Raw genomic sequence first — 12,452 nt, forward strand, 5'->3', positions numbered from 1 at the left:
ATACTTTTGTCAGGTAGTGTATGTACCATGAATTTTTTTTTACTATATATACAATTAAGCTGGACCACTCTTATTGGCAGAGCTGTGAGAAAAACAAAACACTTTTGGCTGTTTTTTTAAGGGGAGGAGCTACTCTATGTCCTCGCTCCCTTTATGTATGACCTTTAACGCTGTTAATATCTTTTTTTTTTTTCATGTGTTACCATGGCGTTTTAGTAGTTTTGTAGTTTTTAGTAGTGTGAATGACACTGAGCACCTTCTACATATTGGTATGTTTCTAAGCTTGTGGGAAAACTTTCATTTCAAGCTAATGTTGAATTCTCTTAAAGTGTTATCTTCTCTGCATTACACAGATACAATGTAGATGTTAATTCTTTTAAATTAATATGTTGACATTATTACATTAAAATTAACAATATGTTAAATAAAAACCAACAACAAAAAAAAAACTGAACGTTCTGTGCTGAGTTTACACGTTCCCCCTGTGCTCATGTGAGTTTCCCCCGGGTTCCCGGTTTCCTCCCACCGTACAGAAACATGCAACTTAAGTTAGCTGACTAATCCAAATCGGCCCTGTCGACATGCTCCTAAAAAGTAGTATGTTCACTAGCTACTATGGCAGAAGAGTTTTGAGATCTACCTGAGCTCAAACTCCCCTCTCGCCTTGCAAACGGGAGGGAGCCCCGGGCTCGAGGATCTTATGAGCTCAAGGCTCTCTACCAGGACAGCATGCCAAACAGGCTTTATAATCAATCATCAGCTAAGTGTAAACTCTTGAAAACGTTAACAAATATGCGCAGGATAAATGTATGCTAAATTTGGCTTCTAGAATAAAGTGATCTGTAAAAAATACTGATTCATTAATTTGTTACACAGTTAAATACTTAAACTAGTTCCAAAAAAATGTTGTGAGTTTGTCACAAAACACACAATATCAGTATACTGCACAGCTTTATTTACTGAATGAACAACTCAGCATAAAGATAAACTCAGCTGTGAAAATCTGAGGTACGTCTGATTGTCTTGATTATAAGGTTTTACACCACAGGTGCAGAGAGAAAAAAAAGGCACTTCAAACAAAAATGAAATGAGAAATGTCATTTTAAAACTGCCATGGGGACAAAAATCCCTTGGAGATCTCTTAATTCTCAATTACTCTTTCCCGATAGAGACTCAGTTATAATGAAGGCAAATTAAGATTCATGAGGTTCATAAGCAAAGTATCAATGTCTGAATTATAAAGGAAATCTCTAATTTGAGTCAAACAATTAGACTCAAGCTAATTCGTCTATCTGACCACCTATACTAGGGGTCAGGAACCTTTTTTCAGCAAAGAGCCATTTCAGATTTTATTGGCAAATGCATTTTGAAAGAGCCATTGGAGATATGTATGAAGCATTACATGTTGAGCAAGTCCATGTATTAAGAAAGGATAATTTATAGATTATTTTTATTTTCGCCATCAACACTCATAATAAATGTTATTTCAATTTACAGCGCAAGGTTACTATAGAAATCTAAGTTGCATGCCCTTTATTGATAACGCGATTCAAGTTAATCCACAGCTGCGCACGCGTGCATTTGTAGAAATGTCTTTTTACTTTTATTCATTTTGCTGTAAAAATAAACAATAAAAAAGTAATTTTACTTGTATTTTCAATAGGAAACTGACTTTTAGTGACAGTTTAAATTTTTTATTGAAGGGAGACAGCTGGAGAGCCACATATTTTTGGTCAGAGAGCCACATGTGGCTCCCGAGGCATAGGTGCCCCAACCCCAGATCTATACTATAAAAGAATTATCAAAGCTTAACCTGTATTTAAATGTGCTTGATGTATGTTTTTGACTATTCTGAAGCATAAAAACATCATAATATTAATAGATATAATATTGTAGATATTTTAGAAACATGCCACTGAACATCTTTGTTTATCTGAAAAACAATGCTAAAGTCAGATATTCTGCTTTGAAAATGTGCGTTACATACTGGAGCGTCTGTCTTTGTTTTGGTCAATTATATTTCAGCACCCGGTTTACCATGATGGAAAACAGCGTATTTCATTCAGTCAGTCAGAAAGGCTTTCAAAGCATACATCGGTGACCGAAATGCGACCTCCAGTAGACAGTAATAGTCTTCGAAATGAGGCGCAGATTGAGAGTTTCACATGAGGTGGTTATTAATTAGCAGATAATATAAATCTTACGAGTGTAAACATTAGAGGAGCAGGTTACATTGTAACCCCGTGTCCTAACAACACGCTAAGTGACAAGATACGCAGTGATAATCAATTGCACCAGACGAAACATTTATATACAGCCATTCAGAAGCACAGAATAGTGCACTTACTGCACTTCAGCAATATAATCTATATATTTTATAATCTAATTAAAACATATTAAACCTCTTTAACATTATTAAATGTAGATGCTGAATCACTGATATGTGTTGGCTTGCACTGAGTCACAGATCTAAAGTTTAATTTCACACAGTTCACACAGTGAACAATTTGCTGCTGCTTTCAGTCGCATGGTATGGTATGTAAAATGGCAATCAAACTCACATTATTAGTATTTAACACTGAATAAAGCACACAAGCTGTACCTGAGGTGATCATTGTCAGTTTTCTGTTGTTCAGCCTATATGAGAAATAGAAGCTGTTTCTAATATATCAATTTGATGTGTTGGTTAAAAGAGAAACTCCTTTTAATATGGAAAATATTCCTTCTATAGCATGCCGTTGCGTTATTTAGAACATGATTTAAATCAGCCACAAGGCTCAATAGTCAGGCTTACTTCTATTAGTCCTCAATCTGGCAACCTGCACTTGTGTTTGTTTTAAACCAGGAGTGCAATACCTAGCTCAACCACTTAGTGACAAACTTACGTACTGCACCTTTAAGACAAATAAGCTGTTTTAATTGAGTTTAATGTAGTCTAAGTAACTAAATAACTGTAAGAAATGACTTGTTTGACTTTAATTATTAAGTTGAATCAAATGAAACTTATGAGTTATTTAAACTTTAATGAATTGCATTAAACTGACAGCTTGTACAACTTAAACTAGTTTATTAGTTTTCATCTTAATTTTTTTAAAGATTATGATTAAAATAAAAATATGTGTTGTCGTGCATTATTGATCAAATCATTCTGTTACAGTGTTGATTCAACTTTTTAAAGTAAAAGGGAAGATAATCAGTGAACTATGATTATTTCAATCTCATCATCACACAAAACTACTGTATAACTTTGGACTTTATGGCACTCGGATTCATTTTTGAAATTTGAACGTTTTAGCAGGGCCGGAGTGGGACTTCTTTTCAGCCCTGGACTTTCAAGCCTTAGACCGGCCCACCTCAGTTCACGACTGACTATATTAAAATAACATAATTTCCGTTTCCAACATTCAGTTTCTAATGACACTATCAAGTCTTTTTCAAGGACACAACTGCTTTAGAACTTCAAATGTCTTTCATAAATATATAACATTAAAGTGTAGCTAAATCTCCAACAGGGCGAGGCAGTGGCACAGTAGGTAGTGCTGTAACCTCACAGCAAGAAGGTCGCTGGTTCGAACCTCGGCTCAGTTGGCGTTTCTGTGTGGAGTTTGCATGTTCTCCCTGCCTTCGCGTGGGTTTCCTCCGGGTGCTCCAGTTTCCCCACAGTCCAAAGACATGTGGTACAGGTGAATTGGGTAGGCTATATAGTCCGTAGTATATGAGTGTGTCAATGTGTGTGTGGATGTTTCCCAGAGATCGGTTGCGGCTGGAAGGGCATCCGCTACGTAAAAAACTTGCTGGATAAGTTGGCGGTTCAGTCCACTGTGGCGACCCCAGATTAATAAGGGGACTAAGCAGACAAGAAAATGAATGAATGAATAAATCTCCAACAGTATTCTTTAATACATCACAATGTCCATTCCTGCAATATCCGAATATATATTCTGTGCAAAATTCTTTATAGATATCCAGTCCTTTGTAACGATGGTCACACAAAAAATAAAAGTAAAATATGTACACCTACATAAATAACCCAAACAGTATTATATGTCTTAACACTAAAAATGAAAAAAATAAAGTAAATAAAATTTACTCAGGTGAGGTTTGAACTCACGTCAGTGGCATCACAACGCAACGTGCTGAGCCACTGGACCACAGTGGCACTCTTTGTCAGATTCATTCATGTAGTGAATCTTCTGATTTTCATTGAGCAGGAGTAATATTCATTAATATAAATTATTCAAATTCTTATTTTCACAAATGTGCCGGTGTTTGGCACCTGCATTAACCTGCAGGCTGCATTTTGCTCACGGGGCTGCGAGAAATTAAATAAAAAGAGCAGAGCTGTGGTAAAATAATGAATAAAAAGAGTGAGGCTATGGTCAAATAAATAAATAAATAACATTTACTCAGGTGAGGTTTGAACTCAGGTCAGTGGCATCACAAAGCAACGTGCTGACCACTTGACCACAGTGGCACTCTTTGTCTGATTTATTAATGTAATGAATCTTCTGATTTTCATTGAGCAGGAGTAATAATCATTAATATTTATCATTCGAATTCTTATTTTTACAAATGTGCCGGTGTTTGGCATCTGCATTAACCTGCAGGCTGCATTTTGCTCATGGGGCTGCGAGAAAATAAATAAAAAGAGCAGAGCTGCTTTAAATTAATAAATCAAAAGAGTGGGGCTATGGTCAAATAAATAAATAAAATAAATAAATAAAATAAATAAATAAAGGTGTGACTGCTGAGAGTGCAAGCAGTATAGGGACACTGGACCTCGCGGCCAAAAAACAGACCGGCCCCCCGGGAATTCGCCCGGTCTTCCCGACTAGCCAATCCGGGTCTGCGTTTTAGTACTGCAATTTAATAATAAATAACAAGCAAGGGTTGAGCATTTCAATGAGGATCAGAGATAGAATGACATGGCCATTGGAAAATTAAGACCTGTTTAAAATTAAGTCCGGGAACACAATACTTGGGACTTTTTTGTTTAGAAATGCTATATTTTTTAATCTTTGTGGATACCTTGAGTCAGGCCGTTAGGGTCAGTGTTAAACTGATCCTCAGGTGTGTGTTGGTAAACAGCAGTAAACACACATCGTGACTCTAATGTGCTGTAAGACTGCTTTTCTTCAGCGGCTGCAGTATGAGTCGTGTTCGCCTCAGATTATGATGCTCATTTTGCTCTCGGAGCCCGGATTAGGAAACACACACTAAGAGGCCGGGATCAGCCGGATTACTGGCGTGGGTCTCCAAAACGCTAATGTTTGATTATGTGTGTGTGTCTGTGGAAATGTGCGTTCACACTCGTGTGGGTTGTGTTTGTGGGCTGTTATTGTGTGGCCATTATAAATTAACTCTCTGAAGATTAAATGCTCGTGTGCATTCAGCATTTTTTTTTACAAATTCACACACAGGTTCAAATTCACGGAGGATTTAAAAGACTTAATATTAATACCAGTGTCTTCTCAAATGAAGCCAATATGAATAAAAGAAGATTAAAAAACACAGCATATTCTCTTAATCAAGCCATATACTGTAAATACATATGCAGATATCATCAGCTGGGTGGTTAATAATATAAAAATAAATAAATAAATAAATAAATAAATAAATAAATAAATAAATGAATAAATAAATCACACAGTCAAACGCATAAAATTGTAATAAAACATAAAATATTATTAGCATATTTATTTTTATAAAATTGTATATATATATATATATATATATATATATATATATATACATATATATATATATATATATATATATATATATATATATATATATATATACACACACACACACACACACACACATACACATATACTCACTGGCCACTTTATTAGGTACACCTGTCCAACTGCTCATTAGCGCAGTTATTAATTCTTAATTCTTAATCAGCCAATCACATGGCAGCAACTCAATGCATTTAGACATGTAGACATGGTCAAGGCAATCTGTTGCAGTTCAAACCGAGCATCAGAATAGGGAAGAAAGGGTATTTCAGTGACTTTGAACATGGCATGGTTGTTGGTGCCAGACGGGCTGGTCTGAGAATTTTAGTAACTGCTGATCTACTAGGATTTTCATGCACAACCATCTCTAGGGTTTACAGAGAATGGTCTAAAAAAGAGAAAATATTCAGTGAGCGGCAGTTCTGTGAGCGCAAATGCCTTATTGATGCCAAAGGTCAGAGGAGAATGGCCAGACTGGTTCAAGCTGAAAGAGAGGCAACAGTAACTCAAATAAGCACTCATTACAACCGAGGTCTGCAGAGGATCATCTCTGAATGCACAACACTTTGAACCTTGAGCAGGAGCCACTCCTGTCAGCTAAAAACAGGAAACTGAGGCTACAATTCACACAGGCTCACCAAAATTGGCCAACAGAAGATTGGAAACACGTTGCCTGGTCTGATGAGTCTCGATTTCTGCTCTGACATTCGGATGGTCGGGTCAGATTTTGGTGTCAACAACATGAAAGGATGGATCCATCCTGCCTTGTATCAACATTTCAGGCTGGTGGTGGTGGTGTAATGGTGTGGGGGATATTTTCTTGGCACAGTTTGGGCCCATTAGTACCAACTGAGCATCGTGTCAACACCACAGCCTACCTGAGTATTGTTGCTGACCATGTCCATCCCTTTATGGCCACAGTGTGCTTATCTTCTGATGGCTACTTCCAGCAGGATAATGCGCCATGCCATAAAGTGTGTATCATGTCAGATTGGCTTCTTTAACATGAGTTCACTGTATTCAAATGGCCTCCACAGTCACCATATCTGAATCTAATAGAGCAACTTTGGGATGTGGTGGAACGGTAGATTCGCATCATCGACAAATCTGCAGCAACTGTGTGATGCTATCATGTCAATATGGACCAAAATCTCTGAAGAATATTTCCAGTGCCTTGTTGAAGCAACGCCACGAAGGATTAAGGCAGTTCTAAAGGCAAAAGGGGTCCAACCCGGTACTAGTAAGGTGTACCTAATAAAGTGGCCAGTGAGTATATATATTATATATAATAATTGTAGATGATAATAATAATTTATTTTTGCAAAATAGTAATAAAATGTGTAGTTAGAAGACTAATGCAAATAAAATTAAATATATATATATATATATATATATATATATATATATATATATATATATATATATATATATATATATATATATATATATATATATATATATATAATTATAAAACAAATTAGCTAGTAATATTCTACACAGATAATATACATTTTATTATTAATATTATTATTAATAATATTAATGTATTTTACAAAATTTGTAACAAAAAAGTTTAATTAAAATATGACCTTATAACATTAATGCAAATATACTAATAAAATAACATGTTTAATAAAAACAACAAAAATAAAATAAAAAACATTATATTTGGTTATATAGTTATTGATTTTAAGAAAAAACTAAATTAATTTTAATTAAAATTACATGCATACAACATACATACACACATAAAACCCATACAGAAATCCTGCTGTTATTTTGTAATTATAATAAAAAAAGGCAATGTGTAAACACATACACCTACCCGAGCCACGTTTACATAGTCATCATCTGAAAGTGTGTCCAGCATTTCAATGACCGATGTTTTCATGAGCTTGAGTGTGAGTCCACTGACACTCCCGCTCCTGAAACACAAACAAAACACACACATTTCCCATGAACGGCACACTCTTCTAAACATAACTCCGGAACAGCGTTTATTTAACAATCAGCTCATGCCTCATAACGTCCCCACGGTTGCCAAGCAGAACCTGTTGCTAAGTGTCTCCTCCATCCATGTCTATCAGAAGCAAATTGTAGCCCGGTTTAAAAAAAAAAAAAAAAAAAAAAAGCACGCCATCTTCACAGACAGCGTCGATCTTCAAAAACAAAGTACATTTGAATTCTATGCTGCAAATTGGATTTATTAATAGCCTACAGCAGCTATTGAAAAAGCAATCACAGAGCACGAGTTCATATGTAATTTGGCTTCCAGAGTTAGAAGGTTTAATAAAGCCGAGCACGCTGGGTAAAAAACAAAAAAGTGATGACAGCACTATTGTCTCACGCTTCCAGTCGTCACAATGAGATTAGTGGAAGATTGTCAGAAACGTTCGCTGCTTTTGATTGGCATGAGATTAGTTTGGCAAAGCGACAGCTGCGATTGGTGTACTTTTTAATTAGATATCGGTATCTATTTAAGGTTATGGACGATTGCCAGCGAGCGACAATTAACCTCCATTAAGCTGTTTTTCTTGAGAGGCTTACTTAAGAATATTAATGATTCTTTTTGACGATTATGCACATAATGGTTGTGTGATTGAGGCAATCACTTGTTTGTTCAACTACGCGGCAGTGACTCTAAATGCATCGTTTCCACACTTAAGGTTTGATAAATAAAACATTTCTTGATGATTCACTAAATGTGGCATTTAACAACTAAATGATTAGTTCGGTAATGCATGTCATTATGCAATAAACACGTCTTTCAATGAATGCATCAGCAAACATCTGCTTTTTGTTCATTTCTTTTTTATATTAGGCATTGTAGAGGTCAGATTAGATCGGAGTCGCAGGACATTTGAAATTCAGCATTCAGATATCAGAAACATGATGTCATTTTTCATCGCATATAACCTCTGAGTCATATTTCAGGGAACCCAGCAGCATTTCGATATAAAGTTAAAGGGACAGTTCACCCAAAAATTAATTGAATTTACTCACTAATGGTTACAGGTTTCCAACATTTTTCTAAATAACATCTTTTGTGTTCTTATGGAGAAAACCTGTAACCATTGACTTCCATAATAGGTTGTTTTTCTTAATATGGAGGTCAATGGTTACAGGTTTTTGACATTTTTCTAAATATCTTCGTTTGTGTTCTTACTTCCGTTGAACACAACAGAACATTTTATGAAAAATACGTATAGCTACTGAGTTGCATACTAGGTTGTTTTTCTTTCAATGGAAGTTGATGGTTACAGGTTTCCAACATTTTTCTAAATATCCTCTTTTGTGTTCTTATGGATAAAACCTGTAACCATTGACTTCCATTGAAGGTTGTTTTTCTTACTATGGAAGTCAATGGTTACAGGTTTCGACATTTTTCTAAATATCCTATTTTGTGTTCTTATGACGAAAACCTGTAACCATAGAGTTCCATGGTAGGTTGTTTTTCTTACCATGGAAGTCAATGGTTACAGGTTTCGACATTTTTCTAAATATCCTTTTTTGTGTTTTTGTCTTGTCTGTTAAACACAAAAGAAGATATTACAAAGAAAACCAGTAACCATTGACTTGCAGAGTAGGTTGTTTTTTCTTATTATGGAAGTCGATGGTTACAGGTTTTAGATATTTTTCTAAATATCGTCTTTTGTGTTCTTATGGAGAAAACCTGTAACTATTGACTTCCATAGAAGGTTGTTTTTCTTACTATGGAAGTTGATGGTTACAGGTTTCCAACATTTTTCTAAATATCCTCTTTTGTGTTCTTGTTCTTCTATTTAACAAACAAAAAAAAAAGACATAATGAAGAAAACCTGTAACCATTGTGTTCCATTATAGGTTGTTTTTCTTATTATGGAAGTGCATGGTTACAGGTTTTCAAAATTTTCTAAATATCCTCTTTTGTGTTCTTATGACGAAAACCTGTAACCATAGAGTTCCATGGTAGGTTGTTTTTCTTACTGTGGAAGTCAATGGTTACAGGTTTCCAACATTTTTCTAAATGTCCTCTATTGTGTTCTTCTTTCTTCTGCTGAACACAAAAGAAGGATTTATGAAGAAACCCTGTAACCATTGAGCTCCATAGTAGGTTGTTTTTCATACATTTTTTTTAAATATCCTCTTTTGTGTTCGACAGAAGAAAGAAACTGCTTTAGGTTGGAAATGAGTAAAGGGTGAGTAAACAATCATTTTTGGGTGACTATCACTTTAATGAGAAAAAATAATATTGTTGTCGGTCAACAGGTGGCAGTAGAGCACTACAGTGCTCATACACAGCAGATCCATCAGCACAGATGACATTGTGTGTATGTGTGTATGTGTGTATGCGTGTGTGTGTGTGTGTGTGTGTGTGTGTGTGTGTGTGTGTGTGTTAATGTGTACTTCAGAAGACACTCACACATCTACGATGATCACCATGTCCTTTGGAGAAGACGCTCCCTGGATGTACCTAGAAAACAGATGAAAATGGCAAGTTAGTGGTGATATTAAAGGGATAGTTCACTCAAAAATGTGAATTTACTCTATTTATTCAACCTTCAAGTAGCTGCAAACCTTTAGAGTTTCTTCTGTTGAGCACAAAAGAAGATATTTTGTAGAAAGCTGAAAACCTTTAACCATTGACTTTCATAAAAGGAAAAAACGAACACTGTGGAAGTCAATGGTTACAGGTTTCCAACATTTGTCAAAGTACCTTCTTTTGTGTTCAACAGAAGAAACTCTTAAAGGTTTGAAACAAGTAAAGGTGAACTATATTTTTAATACTTGACTGATTTTAATCACTAAAATACAACATAAATCCACAAGTTACAGCGATTCTACCACGATTTAAGACACAGAATGACCTCTAAGTAGGTTTAAATAGTGGGAATAACATTATTAAAGTAATCAAATTCAACCAAAATTACAACTTAGCATCATAAATCCATTATGCTTTTTGTCTCATATGAGTTTGTAAAGCTTTAAAAGATCAAAACAAACGAAAAAGCCAGTCAGTGTTAATAATAAAGGGATAGTTCATCCAAAAATGTAAATTAACTCCCTATTTACTCCTTCTCAAGTAGCTGCAAACCTTTAGAGCTTTCTTCTGTTGAACACAAAAGAAGATACTTTGTAGAAAGCTGAAAACCTGTAACCATTGACTTTCATAAAAAGAAAAACAAACACTATGGAAGTCAATGGTTACAGTTTTCCAACATTTGTCGAAGTATCTTCTTTTGTGTTCAACAGAAAAAAACTCCTATAGGTTTGAAACAAGATGAACTATATAATACTTGACTGCTATAAATCACTAAATTACAACATAAATCCACAAGTTACATTGATTATACCATGATTTAAGGCATGGTATGACCTCTTAGTGGGTTTAAATAGTGGGAATAACATTAATAAAGTAATCAAATTCAACCAAAATTACAGCTTAGCATCATAAACCCATAACGCCTATTGTTACATATTTGATACAAATTTATAAAGCTCTTAATAGATCACTGCGATCAAAACTTTACTAAATAGAACTCTGAAAGGATCAGACATAATCTACTACATGATTTCTGCTGTCTTCTTGATGCTTTGTTAGCAAGAAAATACAATTTACACCATTAAAAGTTATTGGAGTAGAGATAAAGATCCCTTAACGCAATTAAAAAGCAATGTAAACTGAGGTAAATCAAAACACAAATCAATGGCAAGCTACAAAAGTAGCAGATTTTTTTTTGTTGCAGCGCATATTTACAGTATATACCAATAACTACACCAAATATTACCCAGTTCTGCTTGTGTGGGCATCTGAATACATCTGAGCTGTCCTTTTCCTTCATATTTTCACTATATGACTAGACCAGCCTTGCATACATAAAAATCTGACTGTCATGAAAGAAGGACGGACTTTAAAAGTTGTCTAATTGAAGCACTTAGCAATGCATTTTAAATTAAAAATTCAGTTGAATTTACAGTTAGAAAATAAGAAAATAAAAATCTTCATTGAACATAATCTTTACCTAATATTTTAATGATTTTTGGCATAAAAGATCAATCAAGTTGGAGCCATACCATGTATTTTTGGCTATTGCTAAAAATTTGTGAAACAAACTCAAAACGTTATTCAAAATAAGCTGATTTTTTTTGGTGTGGGATAACTTAATTGTTTTATGTTTAATTAACTTAAATTTGCAAAACCAATTAAGTTAACTTTATGAAGTTGTGTTGGGACAGTATGAAGGAATTGTTTGGAACCCTACTTTTTTACAGTATAAGGTCCAGGGTCACGTATTTACATACTAAATATACACAGCACACACACATACAGTTGAAGTCAAAATTATTAGCCAAAATGTTAATTTCTTTTTCAAATATATTCCTAAATGATGTTTAACAGAGCAAGGAGTTTTTCACAGTATTTTCTATAATATTTTTTCTTCTGGAGAAAGTCTTATTTGTTTTATTTTGGCTACAATAAAAGCAGTTTTTAATTTTTTCAAAATCATTTTAAGTTCAAAATTATTAGCCTATTTACCAGGCTGCACAAAAAATAAAAAATAAATAAATAAATAAATAATTCCGTTTAATTTATTATGTGAGTGTGAACGATCTTTTATTTTAAAAAATCGTTTATTTTGAAAAATGACCGTATACTCTCGATTACATCTTGGTCACTTGAGCGGCCAAATTTAACCCACAAACAGCAAAATAAGTAAGAAACAGACC

General features: G+C 34.5%; 1 protein-coding gene across 5 annotated transcripts in view; it reads right to left on the reverse strand.

Moving 5' to 3' along the window:
* Positions 1–12,452, reverse strand: part of cacna2d2a (calcium voltage-gated channel auxiliary subunit alpha2delta 2a) — a 453,173-nt gene that overhangs the window by 90,663 nt on the left and 350,058 nt on the right. For all 5 annotated transcript variants that reach the window (XR_015492768.1, XR_015492769.1, XM_087255552.1 and 2 more), the window contains 2 exon segments: positions 10,147–10,197; positions 7,570–7,669 (listed from right to left, as the gene is read on the reverse strand). Coding sequence is in view for 3 of the 5 variants with exons in the window: in XM_087255552.1 (XP_087111678.1) it covers positions 7,570–7,669; positions 10,147–10,197 (151 nt within the window). In the remaining 2 variants the exon portion in view is untranslated.

The sequence above is a fragment of the Danio rerio genome, chromosome 6, assembly GCF_052040795.2.
Source record: "Danio rerio strain M-AB ecotype USA chromosome 6, GRCz13ab, whole genome shotgun sequence".
NCBI classification, from domain to species: Eukaryota; Metazoa; Chordata; class Actinopteri; order Cypriniformes; family Danionidae; genus Danio; species Danio rerio.